This window comes from Vitis vinifera, chromosome 19 (genome assembly GCF_030704535.1).
Source record: "Vitis vinifera cultivar Pinot Noir 40024 chromosome 19, ASM3070453v1".
Classification (NCBI taxonomy): domain Eukaryota; kingdom Viridiplantae; phylum Streptophyta; class Magnoliopsida; order Vitales; family Vitaceae; genus Vitis; species Vitis vinifera.
Window position 1 is genome coordinate 10458142 of NC_081823.1, and position 20623 is coordinate 10478764.

At 36.3% G+C, this 20623-nt stretch overlaps 2 protein-coding genes across 2 annotated transcripts; both read right to left on the reverse strand.

Annotated features, from left to right (window-relative positions):
- Positions 1-205: 205 nt before the first annotated feature.
- LOC100265177 (fructose-bisphosphate aldolase, cytoplasmic isozyme 1) lies at positions 206-2247 on the reverse strand. The gene is made up of 3 exons (XM_002263758.5): positions 2137-2247; positions 773-1455; positions 206-684 (listed from the first exon to the last, which is right to left on the reverse strand). The coding sequence occupies exons 1-3, from the start codon at positions 2162-2164 to the stop codon at positions 322-324; spliced, it is 1074 nt and encodes a 357-aa protein (XP_002263794.1). The 5' UTR covers positions 2165-2247; the 3' UTR covers positions 206-321.
- Positions 2248-2875: 628 nt separating this feature from the next.
- LOC100259975 (uridine kinase-like protein 3) lies at positions 2876-20261 on the reverse strand. The gene is made up of 15 exons (XM_002263875.5): positions 20190-20261; positions 18833-18996; positions 15605-15696; positions 15127-15196; positions 14036-14154; positions 12776-12872; positions 10899-10978; positions 6565-6759; positions 6283-6366; positions 6113-6173; positions 5434-5494; positions 4289-4382; positions 4092-4164; positions 3481-3563; positions 2876-3335 (listed from the first exon to the last, which is right to left on the reverse strand). Exons 2-15 carry the CDS (start codon positions 18984-18986, stop codon positions 3159-3161), a joined length of 1440 nt encoding a protein of 479 aa, XP_002263911.1. The 5' UTR covers positions 18987-18996; positions 20190-20261; the 3' UTR covers positions 2876-3158.
- Positions 20262-20623: the final 362 nt, after the last annotated feature.

Genomic DNA, 20623 nt, shown 5'->3' on the forward strand with positions numbered 1-20623 from the left:
TATGGAAATGACATATAAAGAGTGGTGGTATAAAGACAAAAATGATGGGTGTAAGTCAAAATGATATTTTTGTCTATTCCTATCTCATATCTTTGTAATCAATTATGAGTGTTTGAAGGACTTTTTATTAATTATCAAAGTCAAATGGGTCTGAAGCCCAATTCTCCCAAATTAATATCATCATCATGTACGTGATGCAAATGTATAACAATTAAACATCTCTTGAATATGTACTGAAAATTATAAGCATGAATGGTAAAGAGAGAATTAGTGAGTTTACACCATACATTTCATAATTAATTCCCATTCCCCACATGTTGATTAGTACTTGTACCCCTTCACATACAAGCTCTCAGAAGCCAACCCACCACCGGTTCCACCTTCATACTTTCCAAGAGTGGCCTCCGAATTGGCCTTGCACCTTCCCAAGAATGCACCCTGCGCTTTCCCCACATTCTCCGTCTTTCCGCCCCATGTCTTGAGTGTGCTTTGCTGCAAAGCTCGCCCAAAGGAGAATGAAAGCGTCCACGGCTTCAACACCTCCAACTTATTCATAGCATTTAAGTTGAGTGTCGCCTCTTCCTCGCTCTGCCCACCTGACAAGAACACAATCCCCGGCACTGCAGGCGGCACGGTTCTGCGCAATGCCGCCACTGTGTACTCAGCAATCACCTCAGATGATACCTGTTAACCAGTTAACGCTGCCACAAATTAACACACACGCTTTGGATTTTAAGAATTTGGTGGGATTATATGTATATATATGCGATACCTTTGGTCCAGCAGAGCCTGGTGTGACCATGTTAGGCTTTAGGAGAGTTCCCTCCAGAAGAACATGGTGATCATTCAGCGCCTTGTAAACTGCTGCAAGCACTGTTTCAGTGACAGCTGCACATTTCTTGATGTCATGATCCCCATCGGTTAAGATCTCCGGCTCAACAATCGGCACAAGCCCATTCTCCTGACAGATGATTGCGTAACGAGCCAGGCCCTGCGCGTTTTGCTGGATTGACAACTCAGATGGTTCGGTGGGGCCAATCTTGAGGACGGAACGCCACTTGGCAAAACGAGCTCCTGCCTTGTAGTACTGCTGGCAACGAGCTCCAAGAGAGTCGAAGCCTTGAGTTGTGGTCTCACCGTTTGTGCCGGCTAACTCGACGGTACCCTTATCAACTTTGATGCCCGGGATGACATTGTTTTCCTGGAGGACTTCCACAAAAGGTTTGCCATCACGTGTATTTTGGTACAGGGTCTCCTCAAAGAGGATGACACCAGATAGGTAGGACAAGGCATTGGGAGAGGTGAAGAGGAGCTCGCGAAGGGCTTGGCGGTTGGGTTCATTGTTGTCAACCTTAATGCTAGAAAGACGCTTGCCAATGGTGCCAGTGCTCTCATCTGCTGCCAAAATGCCCTTTCCAGGGGTGGCAATGTACTTGGCGTTCTTGATCAGTTCATCTGGATAAAACAAAAGAAAGAAAATGCAGTGATATAATATGGTGAAGCTCTTGGGATGGTTTCATACTTTTATTTTAGTCAAGCTTTATATTTTCCTGAGCTATGTTTAAAGGGTATGATGACAGGTTTAAACTTATATAATTACATCCTGGGGGCTTTCATTTTCTTGAGACCAACTTCACCTTATCTTCCGAGTGAGATACTGGTAGTATGGTCCATGGCTCCCAAACTAGTGGCTCTGGTCAGGATGAGACCATGCAAAATGGGGCAATGGCTAATAGGCATACCCATGAAGCCCTCAAAATTTTATTGATTTTTTTAGTGCAGGCAACACAGAGGAGAAGCAAGAATATATGCTGCTTCAATTCATTTGCCATTTTACCTTTTTTAGGCCAACCAGTTACATTTTTATGAACAAGTTCCCCAGAAAGCGACTGGTAATATAGGAGTCATGCTGCTGGAGACTAAAATCAAATAACATGAATAAAGGAAGTTTTAAGCTGAAGTTTGCATGTGAGCAGGTGTAGAATAAATGGCAATTTAAGAAATCATATTTATAGATTAGGGGATGCCAAATATACAAGTGATGCGATACAGTGAAAAAGAGACTAGCTAGAGAAGAAGGCTGGTTATTCATCCTCAACGAGAACAAGGGAGGCAAGCCAGGGAGGAAGAGAGTACCTGCATACTTTCCTACAAAGGCCGACATGGTTTCAGCTTATGATGATAACGTTAGATAGTGAGAGGGAAACGAAAAACAAACTTGCACACCCACATAGCTATATAGATCAGTTTGCTGGGGAATATCCAAAGATCCAATTCCTGCCATTGATCAACACGTGTCCAAAGATTAGCCCAACAATGGTTATCATCCTAGGATAGAGGAACGAGTGATCGCTGTCCAAGCCAAGTGGCGCCGCTGACATGGGATTTTATCCTACTCCGTGAAGAAATTGTGTGGAAAGGCTCACCCCCCTAATCCCCAACTTCTCTTTTGGAAGCTTGAGGAGCTACATCCAAAAGGCCTTTTTTTGGAACCTACTTGGCTAGTTGGCTTTCCTTCTCAACCAGAACCTTTTCTAACAATCCATCTTTATTCTTTACTACTTCACCACCTGTACTTGCATGGTTATCCAGCTACTTGGAGTTTATTGGGATGATTGTACCATCTCATCATTTGAGCAGACACAATTTCCATGAGAAATTACAATAAGTAGCATAAATAAATAAATAAATAAAAGGGGGTATCCGGACTAGGAAAAACAAAAACCATTCAGGTTGTTTAATATGGCATCAACTCTCAGTATTGGTGTTCATAACAGCATATATCATGGAAATAAGTGATGCTCATAAGCTGCCCTCTATGCCACACAAATACAAGGCCAGGACATGGTTATGCAATCACACATTACTCCCAGAATCTAATAATTGCTCTCTGAGCCCTTCTCAACTATATAATTCCCAGGACAAGTTGAAACTTGCAATCAAACAACTCCATGTGCACCTCATAGTTTGCAAAATTAAAAATAAAATAAAATATAGTAATTAGGTCTGCTGTAGTCAAAACTATTTTGGAATTACCCACTGTCCAACTCATTATTAGCAAAAAAAAAAGTACAGATGATTCTCTGATTTTCCTAACTCTGCTGATGATAGTTTCAAAATGATTGCCATTTGAAAAAAAACAAGCGCCTCTGGTTGAACTATAGTGGAGGGGCCACCAGTTGCTGGTCGTCGTCATCTGTACCAAAATATCGGTCTCCAAACTCACCCATGCCAGGTATGACACGGAAATCTTCATTCAGACCAACATCAATCTCAGATGTTACAATCTTTATCCTCGGGAAGCTTTTGCAGACCACATGCACTCCCTGAGGTGCCTGGTAAGATTTAGACAGATTACAGCTATATGAATATCAAAGCTCCAGTGGACCATGGGAAGGAGAGCAGCCAAAAGTCAAACTTTTTATAATGAGTTCAAGTGTGATACAAAAACGAATAGCAACAAGGGCTACATGGGCTTACAGATATGAGATTCAGAAATATGATGTTGGACTCTGGTACACCCTTCTGTATCAGTAAAGAAATAGCTTGAACAGCTGAATTCCCTGAAGAAATGGTTAGACAATTAGAAAAGGTTCAGAACAGTCAAATCTTAAACTTAGTTTTTTGCAGTATCAGGAATCGATAAAAATTTGCAATTGCATAATGCTTTTCTTTAAAAATATAAATAAATAAATAAGAGAAATAAATGAAAGAAAACAGGGTGTTCCGGATTCAGGTAGGATGGGGTTGTATGTACAGAGCCCTTCAAGTGTCATATTTTGACCAAGTTTAGCATGTCTCCCTGGAGACATGCATGGGAGGGGATGAATCACAATTGGCCTAGATAAAATATGGGTTGCACATAACTTATTTCTTGACAAAAGTCAAAGTAGCAACTCTTAGGCAAGGTGTAAGAGTTACTGGGACATGTTAGCAAATGGTTAGCCCAAAGTGGCAATAAAGGCCGTCCAACTTCATCATGAACGACTTCCAACATATTCTTCTGTAAGTATGTTCATATAAAAGAAAAAAATTAAAACCCTTACTGTGTTGACAAAAATAATATTTTTACATCATGAGAACACACAAACCTGTGCCTAGGACAGGATCCAAGAGTAACACATGCCTGTCTGAGATATCTTTTGGAAGTTTTTCATAGATTAGCTGTCCAGTCATTGAAACATAAAAAAACAGTCAAAATGTTAGTAGATAGATATCTGTGCATGCATGTGTGTAGTGTGTCTGTGCATGGGAGACAAGGATACAGAGAGAGAGAGATCTGTCCAACCTGCTGACCGTTATCCCCTTCCCTATGGATAAGAATCTTCCCAATTTTGATACCTTTGCAACATGCTCGCAAAGCATTCTCCATACTCTCACCACTGGCATCAGTAAGAGAAGATGGTTCAAACCAAAATGCAAAAGACAAAGAGAAAATGGGTCCATAACCAGGAATATGCTTTTTGCACTTCTTTTTCCTTTTTCAACAAGAAGAAAACAAGCAAAGTATCCCAAAAAGGAGAAAACACACACACACACACAAGACAAAAAGAAAACGCTTCCTGAAAATACTTTCAAAATTAATAATATTTTAACTTTGTTGACATCTGTAAAATCCCAGTAAATTGGTAAGGCTTGATCTTTTCCACCCCACTTATGAACAGAACTGGAGGGGCCCAAGACCCCAAATCTACTTAATTGTCAAGCTGTCCTAAATGCAAAATCAACATTTCTTTTTTCCTTTAGTGATACCATGAATTGTCTGCCACAACATTTCTTCTATTTGACATGTTTTCCCAGCTCCACCTCCCTTCTACATCACGCAATTCAGATACATTTTAACCACCTTTATAAATCTTCTGTGGCTTTAGCCCTTACTGTTCCAATTATACTTTTGAATTCTATAGTATTGCAACTTGAAACCATAAATTTACACACAATGAAAATAATACATTAGTGTAATAATGAATTATGGTGTTCTTAGCCTTTTTTCAGACAATTAGTTAAATAATTAGCTTCCACATATTTCATTATTACACACATGAAAAGAAAACAAATTACCATCCACACATGAAAAGAAAAAAATTACAGATTGGTGGAGCAAACACATAACTGAATATCATTCACATGAATATCTAGGGTGTTTGGTAAGTCAACTTAATGACTTGAAAAATGATTAAATGACTTAATTTATATCAATCTCAAATCTTTTTTGTCAACATAGTTTTAGATTTAAGTAAGAATAAATTAACTATTTTGATTTAATACTTGAAGTCATTTTTAACTTTAAGTTGTGATATTAAGTTGTTTTAACAAACATGTTTAATCTATTTAATAACTTAAACTAAGTTATTAAGTCACTTTAAATCCTTAAGTTGATTTACCAAACACCCTCTTAATTTGGTGCTTGAAACTTTTGAATCAAGTCAGTACCTTCTGATAACAGAGACACCGCATAATCTCTTGCAGAAATCCACGCCAGAATATACAGACTCTGTATTAACACCAAAAGAGATGTCTTAAAAGCAAGACATGATGTAACAAATAAGAGTAGTTCCACAGGAACGTGAATCATCAATTACAACTGAAATTGCAGGAGAAAATAATTCATTGAACCAAGATTACCATATTTCATCCATGGTGAGGAGGAAGATACATCCCTAAACACGCTGCTTAGATTTTTATTTTGGAATATGACATCACGACATTCTCAAGTCTTTGAGTTGAAATGTCAGAAGATTTTGAATTGCATCAAGTTTCCAATTATCCACAATCAAGAAGGATTGCTCAGAAATGAACTCACAAAACTTAAATTGCATAAGTTCAATTAGAACACCACTGCTTTTATTGAATATTTCGGAAAATAAAGATTAGTTCCCTGAATGCACATCCACAAACATGGAATTTTAGAATTTCACATTTGTGTTGGTGAAATATGATATCTTTTGGGAAAATATAAAAACAGTTGCATTACTTAATAGACATCTTTCATGTATTTTTCATAAGATTCTTGAGAGCAAATGGCCCATCTAACTTGGCACTACCAATGAAAATGCCAACACAAACAGCAAGAGTTGTACAATCAGGTGGTCATTGAGTAATATCAGCTTACCAGTTGGAGTGATCACCTGCTTTTCTGTGAATGGAAGATGACCTAGGCCATGTTCAACAACCTGTAAAGATACAAGGGACTAGATAAATGAATCAACCAAATAAAAGAAACCCACTACCAAGTCAAGAAGTTATCAAATGAACCAAGTGGCTCTAGGAAATAATACCCACCAAACGAATCAACCGGTCAGCATAAAAGACAAAATCATGCTTTGTTGTTTGAGCATCACGTATAAGTGTATGCATACCCCGTATCTGGATCAAATCAAATAAAGCTTCAATCATATGAAATTTGGAACTTCAATAGGCAAATAAAACTGAATATCGAATCCACAAGATCATGTGACCTTACATTTACAATGACATGAAATTTGGAATTTAAAAACACACGCACACACACAGGCACACACACCCACAGTAAATAATAATAGCAAATAGGAAGAGCTGATATACCTGAAAAGTTGATTGAATGACATAAAGATTAGGATATATTTTACAAAGATCATGTTGTCCAAGTTTTGTACGAATATGTTGCACAATCAAATCAATGGCTACATGATTGTCTCCTCCACGGGGAATAATGATATCTGCATACTTCTTTGTTGGAAGTATAAAGTCATCAAAAGCTGGCTTCACAAATTTTGAGTACTGCACTAAGATTAAATAAAAGGATTATTAACATTAAAGGAAGTATACAACATGCATAAAAACTGAAAAGCAATCTGATTGCATTAACCTCTAAGTTAAAATCCTCAGTAACACTACCAGAGAAAAAAAAATAAATGACGTGTTAATGAATAATTAAACAAAATGGCATTGTAAATTTTTCAGCCTGTCTGACTGAAAAATCTAAAAGCATGCACTATGCTCAGTAGAATGAACCATGTGGACCATCCATATCATATGAAAAAGGTATTTACATTCTTGACAAATTTGGATATTTGTCAACATGTATCCAGGAATGTCCTGTCCAACTCGGTTAGATTCCCACATATGAGCATGTACAATGAAAAATTAACACAAACACAATCCTGTGATTGAGATACTTCCTCAACGGATAAGTTTAACCAAAGCCCATCTTGCCACTAATAAGTAGATAAGTCTGTAATCATTATTGGCATAGGCACTTCATCTCTACTTTTTGGGTTCTTTGAAAAATCACACAAATAAATTCATAAGTTAGTAGCATCATAACCTACATCTCTAATGATGTGGTTATGGTGCTAGTCCCCAAAAAAAGGGTGCCAAAGATTTGGAGGACTTCAAACCTATCATTTTGGTGGGTTATACAAGCTTCTTGCAAAGGTTCTAGCCAATAGATTAAAGAATGTGGGAGGTAAAGTAGTTTCCCCATCTCACAATGCTTTTATGGTGGGTAGACAAATCTTGTAAGCAATTCTAATAGCAATCGAAACAATTGACACAAGACTGAAGTGCTCTAAGAGTGCAGCCATAAGCAAGTTTGATATTAAGAAGGCTTGTGATCACATCAATTAGGGTTTTCTATTGGCGCTCTTAGAAAAAATGTGTTTCAACCTCAAATGGATAAAGTGGATTCACTAGTGCATTTCTACGGCTCGCTACTCCTTTTCATGATGTCCATGGCGACTCTCTCCCGTGTTCTGAGTAGGGCTAAAGAAGAGGGCTTTCTAGTGTGCTTTTTTGTGGGTAGTAGAAGAGGAGGAATAAGAGGTATCTCACTTATTATTTATTGATGACACCCTCATCCTTTGCAATGCTAGTAAGGAGCATATAGAGCATTTGAGCTGGATTTTCATATGGTTTGAAGCAATCTCAGAGTTAAAAATCAATTTGCATAAAGGTTAGTTGATCCCAGTTGGGGGACTCACTGATGTGGAGGACTTAATGAGGGTGTTCTGGGTTATAAGGTGGGAACTCTCTTTACCACTTATCCGGGACTTCCATTGGAAGCCCCTCAAATCTACTCAAGTTTAGGATTCAGTGGAGGAAAGATTTTAGAAACAACTTGCCATTTCGAAGAGATCGTACTTTTCAAAAAGGGGAAGGTTAACTCTAATAAAAAACACCTTTTCTAGCGTACCTATATAATTCATGTATCTTTTTGTCATCTCGAGGCAGGTGAGCCTAAGGTTGGAAAAGATCCAAAGGAATATCCTTTCATGGGAGATGTTATAGAGGAAAACCCTTACCTAATTAGTTGGTTGACAGTCTATGTGGGTCAGAGGAAGGGTGGTTTGGGCATTAGAACTTTGTCCATGCTCAACAAAGCTCTTCTGGGTAACTAACATTGAAGAGACTCCTTTTGGAAGAAGGTGATCACAAAGAAATACGAAGAGGAAGAGGGAAATTTGTGCTTAAGAGCAATTAGGTAAAGATATGGAGTGGGTATATGGGAGATTTTTAACAACAGAATCAACATTGGCGTGGGAAATGAGAGGAGGGTGAAATTTTGGAAGGATAAGTGGTGTGATGACTTACCCATTGGAGAGGCTTTTTCCTACATTGTATTCCATAGCCACTACTAAGGATGCATGTTAGTTGAGGTGTGAGAGTAGGAAAGTGATGGCGATGTAAGGAACCCTTGTTTTTCAAGACAATTCCATGACTAGGAGATAGATGGGGTGGAAGCTCCTCTTAGGAAATTGCAAGTGCAGATAATTGGTAGGGATGTAGAGGATAAAATGATCTAATTGAACTCAAAGAGTGGTATTTTTAAAGTTAAATCTCTTTATTCTTCTATGTCCAATAGAAAAACAAAGGACTTCCCTCCCTGTCTTGTATGGAATCCTTGGATCCCATTGAGAGTTACTCTTTTTTTCTTAGGAAGCTACGTGGGAAAGGATTTTGATACTAGATTAGCTCAAAAAAAGGTAGCAGAAACTGCCAAATAGATGTTACATATGCAAAGGAGAAGAAAAATTGTTGACCACATTCTCCTTCATTGTTTGAAAGCAATCATCTTGTGGCAATTGATTTACACTATGTTTAGAATAAAGTAAGTCATGCAATCCTTAGTAAGGAAAGCACTCTTGAGCAGGCATAGATCCTTTGTTGGAAGAACGAGAAAGAAAGCTTGGAGAGATGCTCCATTATGCCTAAAAAATGGTTGACCACATTCTCCTTCATTGTTCGAAAGTAGTCATCTTATGGCAGTTGATTTACACTATGTTTAGAATAAAGTGAGTCATGCAATCCTTAGTAAGGAAAGCACTCTTGAGCTGGCACAAATCCTTTTTTGGAAGAACGAGAAAGAAAGCTTGGAGAATTACTCCATTATGCCTATTATGGATCATATGGAAGGAGAAACGATAAAACATTCAAAAAGACTAAAAAAGCAAATCAAGTAATCAAACAATCATTTATGTATAATTTTTTGGAATGGGTGATGGTGTATATAAGAGATTATCTTTTGTCCATACTAGACTTTGTTAATTGGTTAAGCTCTAGATAGTGGGTGGTAGATTTTTTTTTAGGCATTTACCACAACTACGTGAAGTCTTTTGGTGCCCTTGTATACCCCATGTATACTTTAGTGCACCTTTTGTTAGGTGTTGTTTCATTTAATGAATATATTGCTTATTTGCCTATACAAATAGAAAAAAAAATTAAAAAAACCTACTTCTCCAGGTCAATTTCTCCTGTGGTGCACAAATTTTGATGAAGTCTTCAATGAACAACTAAATATGGGACTTCAGATTCTCCAAAGATAAGGGAAGCTAGAAAAACTAGCGATATGAACATACTTCTAACACTACGATTCCATTATATCTACAAAATCTAGATTAGATGATTTCTTCCCATTGACAAGCCCTATTGTTCACATATACAACATTCTCGTCCAACTCTAGATCCCATCATATTATTGAAATCTAGAAGAGATAATTTCTTCAAAGATAATTGCTTCCTAATGTCAAATCCTTTATTCACAATACAGTGAATCTATTAAATATTTGGATAATCAATTTTCTTAGAAGTTCAAATTGTTAGAATTTGGATCCACAATGTATATTATGGCTCTCTAACATCCTCCCTAACATGTGGTTCCCTACCCTAATCCCTCCACATACCCTCTTCACGTACAATATGCAGTTCCATATCCACAAGCAAAGACAACCTCTTTTAGCCTTACATATAGTCTTAATAAATTGGAAAAATAAACATGTGGTGGGACTGAAACACATGATCCCCCGCTAAATAAGACTCTAGTACCATATTAGGCAACCAATTTTCCTAATAGCTTAAACTGTTAGAATTTAAGTTCACAATGTATATCATTCCCTCCTATAGAATCAAAGGACAACCTCTTTGATCATCACATAGCCAACCCCTCCAAGACCCTTTTGCTTTGTTTCTCTCAATTTTTTCACCACATTGCACATAAGAGAGAAGTGCTCCATATCCTTCACATCCCCCATAGCTTTCACCCACCTTGCCCCAAACAAGGAAAAAGTCATCAGCCACAGGAGGCTGAGATATCTGTCTAATACAGTGAACATTGACAAAGAACTCATTCTGTTCATCCAAAATCATGAGCATTTTCTTCATTGTGCAGGGTACTTCAAGGAGCATCAATATTACCCATACTTATAATGATAGAAAACTAAGATAATCACCCCGATGCAAGGTTTGCCCTATTAGTATAACATGCCAGACCTACTTATGGTCATTTGTAGCTTGCCATGCTAATATTCAAACCACTGATAATATCAAACAAGTGACCCATCACTTGATTTTGAAATTAAAGTGCAAAAGAACCCTAGGAGATCTCTTTCATATTGAAGAAATGAAAATTTAAAGTTACTAACCTGATCAAGTACCATACCAATATCTCTACCCTTCTCAACTGTATCACGCCTAATTCTCCTTGCCAGCCGTACATCAGCATCTGCACTGAAAATTTTGCAAGTGAAGACCATAGAATAACAGCCCAACTCAGTAATACAATCCAAAAGAAACACAAACAACATGAATCCACTGTACAATTCATACTTCTAAGAGAACATCAGAACCAATGATTTTAATTGTTGGCAAGAAAAACACATTGAAGAACAAGAGGACCAACATCAGAAATGGTCATGGGCTCTATGTGTTGAAGAATTTGGGCATGAATATATTCATCTAAACAGAAAAGAAGAATTTGGACAAGAAGAATGGTCACGGGCTCTGGTGAGTCAAAGAATTTGGGCATAAATATGCTCATCTAATCAGACAGAAGAAAACGAAGAATCCAGGCAAGAAGAAGAAGAATACAGACAAGAACAAGAAGAATTTGGGCAACAAGAAGAAGAATTGGTACAAAAAGAAGAAGAAGAATTTGGGGCAAGAAGCCGCAATGGTCATGAGCTCAGCTGGGTTGAAGAATTCAGGTGTGAATATACTCATCTAATCAGAAAAGAAGAAGAAGACGAAAACAATTTGGCCAACTAAAAATGATTCAGTTAGTAAGTTCAATTTCATAAGTTCATATAAATGAAAGGTAAATAGAATCAATCAAATTCTGGGAATAAAACCCTATTGTACTTCACAAGTAGATTTCCTGGCAAAAACTAAAGGGATTTCCAGTCACTGGACCTTTAAATTAGAATTCTGCATGAATATCTCTCAAATTGCAATCTGTAGATCATTTTATTGTCAAAGTTCGCATGGGCACAATGTAAATTTCATTTGCATTCATTCCTCAGTTAAATTTAATTTCTGACAATACAATGGTTGAACAGCATTCACCATCAACAAAAGAACTGAAATGCATAAATGACAGGAATATATTTTTTGATGTTCCATCTGACAGTTATGGCCTTCCGAATTGTGTTTTCCTTGATATATCTGATAAGCCCTTGAATAAATGTACAGTAGTGATATATAACATTCAAGAGATTGCTAGAGTTAGAATTTCTCTTCATTTACATTTAAATGTAAGAAAAAAAAGCTTGAAAAAATTTATGCAGACGGTAAGAACTAAAAACTTGGCCAACAAGATTCACTGAGTACTAAAATGGCAATTATATTAGAAGACCAGAAATTTTCTACAGGTTACATGAGACGAGATACAATTTGAAGATAAGAAACATCTCAATTTCCTTGTTTAGTAAGTTTTCTTGAATCACAAACAGGAATGAAGTGCCTTACTGTAAGATCACCTCATTTTAAGAAACCAAAATATTAAAAACACACTGAAACAATACCCGTGTTATAAGCTCCATATAGCCAAAATATTAGAAGACCAGAAATTTTCTACAGGTTACATGAGACGAGATACAATTTGAAGATAAGAAACATCTCAATTTCCTTGTTTAGTAAGTTTTCTTGAATCACAAACAGGAATGAAGTGCCTTACTGTAAGATCACCTCATTTTAAGAAACCAAAATATTAAAAACACACTGAAACAATAACCGTGTTATAAGCTCCATATAGCCAAAATACCTTGGCAACTAATGATACATAACATGTCCACTGAAAAAGTTCTTACAACTAATAGAAATGTATAAAATGATTAAAACAGTTATTAATTTAAAGTTACCATTAATCAATATAACTACAGTACTACTTGACTTCTCTAAATTTAATAAGATATTCATAGTATAGACTAAAAGCACAGTTCATGCCTGGACAAAAGCTATTAATAAATAAGACAAGACCAAGTACAAGAATTGACATTCTGCAGTAAAGGCAGAAAGAAAGAACCTGTATCAACAAATATCTTCATGTTCATCAATTCCCGGACACGAAGATCATGAAAAATGAGTATGCCTTCCAAAATTATCACATCTGAAGGGTTGACCTGCCAAATATTTCATAGCAATGAGGGTTCTCAATGCATGTAACCCGGGAACAGAAATCAAGTACCTGAAATATAATCTCACAGGATTCAGGACCACCCTTGCAGGAGACAAAAGGGCCAGAAGACAGCACCATGGAAGGACATTAACCAGGTTCTATGTCAGTGATTTTATTTTATTTTCTAATTGGAGGCCTATGGTAGTGATGTCTAAACTTTTTTTTTTGTTCTAGAAGCTAGTGATCTCTAAACTATTATGAGAAGACATTCATTTGGTTCATGCTAAAGGTAAATAATACGCCAAAAACCACAATACAACAAGAGATCCATAATGTGTAGTACAATTCTACCAATTGAAAATTCATGTGTTGAACACCTGCCAACTTGACCCATGGCCATGTGTCTAGAAATAATTTGGAGGCAAACTAAAAGACCTATCGTTTATTAAAAGCTTTTGCAAAACAAATTGTGTTCAGCAATTCTGTTTTGGAATCTATTGTTGATGTTATTACTTCATCCATCATTTCACTCTGCATCATTCTTAGGAATAAGTAAGAAACAAGTAGATGAACATCAGAATATATATGTTGAATATACTGAATTCAAATACACACATATACACAAACACATATATCCATCCATCCATCCATCTATCTATTTATCTATCTATATATATAATATTGAAGAATAAACAAAAAATATAATAACAGTGCCTAACAAAAAGTGCACCAAAGTACACAAGTCATATACACATATATTGCCTATCACAAAAATAATGGAGAAGAAGGATAGACAAGTGTGCCACATTCGACTGCTACACTACAAGCAGCTGCTCTGCTTGACACCCTTAGCCCAAATGGGCAGTTCAATTATTCAATTTGATAGTCTGCTAACAAATTAACAAGCACTTTGAGAAGGAGCAAAATGAAACATGTTAACATAGTGATGATTGATGTACTAATTTAGAATACCATGCCCTTTTAGAAAATATTATATCAAAAATACTTATTTCCAGGAATTTTTGAAAAATAAAAGGTTGAAAACAAAGCCATGTATATACATCTTTACAGTCTCTGGATATTCAGCAACAAGTTTGCATAGAAAACAATGACATTTGATATATTGAAAGATGCATTTTCCAGACCCATGTGTAAGAAAGATTTTACCCTTCTCGCTGGAAACACATTGTTTTTGTAACTCTTGAAGTCATATTTTGGAATATCTACTGCTTGCCCATGCTTCAACTTCTCCATGGCGCATAATAGTTGCTCAGTGTCAAATGCATCTGATCATTTATTGAAAGGAACAATCAAACTAGTATGAAAATGAAATCCAATAGGTTGAACCAGATATCAAAAGTAAGAACACAATTAAGTTACATTAACTAAGGAATTCACTTTTAAAATGAACAGGTATATCTTTTGGAATACACTTATAAACTACATAACCAACCAAAACAGAAACAATGAAGCCTTCTATCCAAATTATTTGGATTCATGTTCAACAAATCTGTATGACAAAACAATAAACTTCCCTGTGCAGTTTAACTGCAGGCAGCAGAAAAATGCTAAGTAATCAAAGACTTTTGAGGAAAATTGGATGACGTCCATAACCCAAATATAACTTATTGAAATGATCCTCAATGAAATAGAAACCATCTTTTGTTTTCACAGTATCATATATCAAAGTAACCCAGTCCTAATGAAAGAAAATTAAAAATTAAAAAATAAGAAAAAGAAAACATAGAAACATGACGATAAACCATGAACTATATATACATAGCAAAGCAGGGTCAAGAAAGGGGTGAGCTGGATGGTCCTAACCAACTGCATGTTGATGCAAATGGAAAACAAGAAGTGTCACACAAAGAAGCTTAAGACAGCAACTCCTAATCAAATTTCAAATCCTAATAATAAGGAAAAACTGTATTCAAGTGCAATGTAGAAGCAACTACAGAGATGATTCAAGTGGCAAGCTTTGTAACTAGTGGCCGGTTTCCCATCAATCCTACATTCAAAATACCAAGGGGCATCCTAATGACAAGAAGTTCCAGCACTTTGGATGAACCAGTTTCAGATAATGCATTTTCTTACAGCAAAAATGGCAGAAATGATAAATTTTTAAGGATTAAACAGAAATGAAAGACAAATAAAATAATTATTTCAGTAATTGAACACAATCATAGGAAATTTTGCACAGATCATTGTTTTTTTCATTCCCTGATATTCTCTGGTTTAAGTTACAGAAATGTCCTCACCAGGATGGTCAAAGTTGTATTCATGAACTCGTGCAAGTTCCTCTTCAGTCAAATTGTTATAAAAGGAATCCTGCCAAATCATCCATTGTATGATATTTACTTGCAAAAGGAAGCAATTCACTTCATCATGAAATCAAAGATAGTATGCCTCAATTGTAAATTATTTGCAAGTGTGTATATTTATGTGTGTATTGTGTAGAGCAAACTGTAATAATGAGTACTTATAATATAGTGCCAGTATTATGAAATTATCAAATATTCACCCCAAAACATTTCCCACAAAAGATTCAAATGATTTAGCGAAAACGTCTCTAAAGTCAAACCATTTTAAAAACATATATTTACTTTAAGCACTATAGATTCAGATTTTTCTTCCTTCCCTAAGTGGTTCAAATTTTCAAATCAAAAGCACATTGAAATTTACAAAAATGAACTTTCTTCACTTCCTCAGAGAATGACATTTTGAATCACGAATTACCTGGTTTACTAGTACAACACGCTGATCATGCAGCTGCTCAATAATCATGTCACAAACTGTAGTTTTCCCAGAAGCTGCACCCCCAGCAACACCTAGCCCATATAATGTTTGATAGAATCACATACACGTGTTTTAAACTATGAGTTAAAAAAATGATAAAAAGAGTGCCAAACAACAAGCATCTAACAACACAAGGAAAAAACATAGCAATATTGATTGCACTAGAAACAAACAAGGATATCAATACCTCATACATCACAAACACTGCCATTAAGTTTCCATCAACATTTTTTTTTTCTTGTTTAAAAGTAAGCAAAGAAAATATATTTATTTAAAAAGAGTTATGCACCATAATACACAGGATGTATACAAAGGAAAGCAAAACGTATGATCAAGAAAGGCAAGCTACAAAATATGCTCCCTCCCTCATCTAGATTCCACCCAATCAACAAAATCAAATAAAGCATTGATCCTCCTACCATGTACATCCTAACCCATATTGATAAATTTTTAATAAAAGAGTTCTTCAAAGATTGAACCGATTGCTCCACATTCTCAAAGGTTCTTTGGATTCTTTCCTTCCACAAATTCCAAAAAATACACAACAGAGTGGCTTTCTAGACCTTCTGTGTTTTCCACCCACAAAGGAGTCATGTCAACTTAAGAAGGTCTCCTTAACCAAATAAAGAAGGACCTAATAGACACCGAATAAAGAAAATATAAGCCCCTAGCTTCAAGGCAATGAAGAAGCATGTGATCAATGGCATCCACCTTGCTTTTTCAAAGATAACATCTGTTTTCCAAAGCCCATCTTCTCCTCTGGAGTTTATCTAAATTCAAAGCCTTCCCTAACAAGCTTCCCAAGCAAAAAAGCTCACATTAGTCAAAACCCACAAATTCCATATAATACCTTTTGAGAAAGGGAATGAGCACCATGGCATTGGCAAAGAATAAAGAGATTTGACCAAGAATGCACCATTCCTTGAACCTAACCACACCACCCTATCCTTTTCAACCCTTTCCACAAATTTCCCTTGCAACCTTTAGAAAAAAGACACCACAAATTTCCAACTCCTAATCGTTCAAGTGTCTTGCAAAAAACATGGATTCCAATGTCCCCTCTCTCTTGGCTCTACCTATACATCAATTACCCAAGCCTCTTTGTCAAAAGCTAAGGCATGCATAGTGGGAAAAGACACACTTAAGGGCTTCTCCCTGCACCATCAATCTTTCCAAACCTTCAACCTCCTCCCATCACACAACTCAAAAGAAGCTTTGCTGTTAAAAAGTCCCACCCTTTCCTAATAGCTTTCCAAAGCCCAACTCCATACCCGCCTCTTACTATGCAATACCTCCAGCCCCCATCCTCTCCATATTTTTCCCAAATAACCTGGTTCTAGAAAGCTTCTCCTTCAAAGGCATATCTCCAACTCCATCCCACAGCAGCCCTATTAAGAGAAGGAAGACATCAAATGCTAAGCCCTCGCTCTGTCATTTTTTGCAAATGGTTGACTATTTCACTAAATGCAACTTTTTCTCCGATGAACCCCCTCCCTAAAGGAAATCCCTTTGAATTTCCTCATCCTTTTGAAGTTCCCATCAGCATTTGTTGCTAATAATTTGAACCTTTTCAACTCCAATAAGAAATTACACTAGTTGACAAAGTATATGCAAGTTGATACTAAATTTAGTGGGTATAAATCACATTTCCTTGTCAAAACTCAAAAACCATGAAAGCCCATTGCACCATGGGACATGACTATCATAGGCCACTAGTCATGAACATGAATGGCCAACCCCCTGAAGTAACACTTTCGGCAAGCTGTCTTTGTACTTTGCTCTGAAGTTTCCTACAAACAACCACCCTCTTTTTTAAGTTTTGTGCTTGTATGGGTGACTGCTTATAGGGCAGAATATACAAATCAACCTTGACAAAAGTATGTTAGATTCATTCTTCTCACTCTTTTTTTAAATAGATATTGGATTCGTCATATATATATATATATATATATATACATATAAAACACAAATATTCAACCATCAAGTTGGGAGTGCCTTCCTTATATTCTGTCTCCTGGATAAAAGTTCGTTTTCAACACACATGATTGTCTTCTGGTTTGGTTTTGAATCATGTTTGTTCCCAGAAGGGTTATAAAACCACTTCAATTCAGGTATAAGTGGCATGTCACCATATGAAGTTCAAAGAATGATTTCATTGTTCACAAGATATCCCATTGTAATATGAGCATAGTGACATCATACTTTTTGCAATACATCATTACAACATATCACAGTAACTGCTTGCACTTCATATGTGAATCACATCTTCAGAATATTTCAGAGTGGTTATGCAAGCACCAGCAAGGACTGTCATGATAACAGGCAGAAGAATTTCGGAGGACAGGAACTATAAAAAAGGAATCAATGGAATTTGTGGTAAAAGAATTGAAAGTTCATAAACTAATGAAGCATATGAACATTATTCAAGTGGAATGGTGGAATGGTTCAAACAGCCAACCACAAAAAGACCAATGACGCTGGTGATAAAATACCCCACAACAACACTGATCAAAAAAAATAAAATAAAATAAAATGCCCCATAACAAGCCATTGACATGCCCCTAGACTCAAAAGTCATCAAGTACAGTAAGCTTAATGAAGCACCATGATGAGTCCTATCTTTTCAACCTTGTTATGTTCCTTGACAGGTAAAGCTTCCCTAGATAAATAGTCAGACTCCATTCAGGCCAAATCATAAATTAGAAAGGAAGCCAAACCTTTATTTCCAAAATACTCTAATTAATAATTGTTATTTTAACCAAAAAAAAAAACCTCTTCTAGACACCAGTCATACATTCTCACATCACTAAATGTAATCATCATGCATCTTACTAGGAGCAAAAGGACTAATATGTCAAGAATGAATTAAATTTACATTTTAAAATCCATTTCAAATAATTGCAACATATTTCTGCAGCTAAGTTTAGATGCCTTAAACTCAGCTGCAACATATTATTGCAAATTATATTTTAAATTCTTGAACTAAAATTACATTTTAAAATCCATTTCAAATTATCGTAACATTTTTCTGCAGCCAAGTTTGGATGCATTAAACAGGGAATGAAATAAATCCTATTCCCTTTTATTGTCATCACCACAACAAAGAAAAAAAAAATGAAACAACAAGAAGAAGAAAAAAGGTAAATAAAATTTTGTGTCAGCACTTACCAATGACAAAGGGTTGTTTATGTACACTTTCAGCGGCTGAGGTTGATGGTTGCTCCACCTCTGTATTTCGCGGTTCCAAACCGTCTAGGTGAAATCCAGAATAATGAACTCCTGATGAAGCCTCTATTAAATCCACAACTGATTTAGAACCCATTGGTGGAGACCTGAAAAAAAAAAATAAAGACTAAGGGCCAACCTGGTCATAGGGAGCAAACATGAACAATCTTACACACAAATGGTGTGCCACTTCCCAGAGAAATACAGTTCTAGCAGTTTATATGCAAAATTAATACACAAATAGGAAAGCATAAATTTAACAAACAGATGGCAGGCAACATTAATCCTGAGAACAAAGTCCAATTTTTTTTTTCCTTTTCCCAAATTGTTGAAGTAAAATGAGATTTCCACTGACAGTGAATGGGTACCAAACTCAAAAATTATTGCTGAGTACTAAGTTTTTTAAGTTGTCAGAAGAATGAATTATTTTGGAAGCAATCCTTTAAAAAGGAGCAATATTTTTTTTACTCTCATTAATGGTTCATAATCATTACACCATGCACTGTGATCAAATGTTACCAGTTTCAAGTCTGATGCAATAAGATTGATTAAATTGATCGGGACGAACCAATTGATCACACTTACTCTGGAATTAAGTGAGTTCAAAAAATGGGAGCTGGTGTTAATTTTTCACAGATTAATTAAGTTAGTTTATATGAGGGATGAGAAAAAAGTATACGTCTTTGCTCCTAAGCTCGTCCTCATTATAATTGGTTATAGCATGATTAATTTAGCTTCCATAATATCATGGCAAATTCCCTTGTAAAGCCAATTTTTCTGAAATAGATGATCCGATGCCAATAAGTAGCATATACAAGCCAAGCCCCAATCACGCCACATGCCAAATGCGCCATACGGCGTGCAGTTTCCAACTCTGTACTCACAACAACTCCGTCTTCCAAACAACATCAAACCCAGCCTCACAAGATTAAATATTTGCTCAATACCACTATGCGAAATCCAAAGCAATTGTGCCATCATTTTAGCATTTACACGTCCACACAAACATTCACAATGCGAAATATTCCCAAAAAAAAAATGTCGCCTTCATCACACCTATCCACAATCAATCAAATTAAACACAAATTTTCCACAAATAAACATCTGATCAAAACAAAACGTATCAGATGCTCAGATCGAACGAAGGTTATGCAAAGGAAAATAGACATCAAATTTTCAAAAAAAAAAAACAAAATAAATAAATAAAAATGAGATTTCAGTTTCAGTTGAGGCAGATAAGGAATAAAGAAATGCGAGGAAGATTGAAGGGAGACGAAGAAATGCAGAACGTTGAATGTACCTGGCGGAGTCGAATCGAAGATTTGCAGAATTGTAGAGAGATATTCGGTTTATTACATGAATGGAAGTCTGATACGGGCCTATGTAGTATTATATAGTAGCCGTGCATAGGAGAGAGAATCTAAATGTGTGGGTGCGTTTACGGGAATGCCCCCAAACTCTAGGTGAAATTACTGTGGAGCCCTTTTCTGATATGGACTCGCGCTCTCCTATTAGTGGTGAGGTGAAAGGCAAGCAACATGATGTGGTTACACGTTGGCACCGAATTGGATGTGGGCCCCAGTTTATTCACCGTGCCCAGGACGGGAAACATTGGGTACAATTTGGCCACACAGTGTTTCCCGTACACGTCAATTTCTTACCCTTTGGGTAAAATCTTTCCTTCAAATCAATATAAACTATTCCAAGGGATTGGCTGTTTTTATTTTGGTGCAA

Excerpts from the sequence above, each read along its gene's own strand:
- LOC100265177 (XM_002263758.5), bottom strand. The coding sequence starts at position 2,164 with ATGTCGGCCTTTGTAGGAAAGTATGCAG. Across the intron at positions 1,456-2,136 it reads CTTTGTAGGAAAGTATGCAG|ATGAACTGATCAAGAACGCC; the intron begins GTACTCTCTTCC and ends TGTTTTATCCAG. Across the intron at positions 685-772 it reads CAGGCTCTGCTGGACCAAAG|GTATCATCTGAGGTGATTGC; the intron begins GTATCGCATATA and ends ACTGGTTAACAG.
- LOC100259975 (XM_002263875.5), bottom strand. The coding sequence starts at position 18,986 with ATGGGTTCTAAATCAGTTGTGGATTTAATAGAGGCTTCATCAGGAGTT. Across the intron at positions 6,760-10,898 it reads TTGGTATGGTACTTGATCAG|TACTCAAAATTTGTGAAGCC; the intron begins GTTAGTAACTTT and ends ATCTTAGTGCAG. Across the intron at positions 3,564-4,091 it reads GGATCCTGTCCTAGGCACAG|GGAATTCAGCTGTTCAAGCT; the intron begins GTTTGTGTGTTC and ends CCATTTCTTCAG.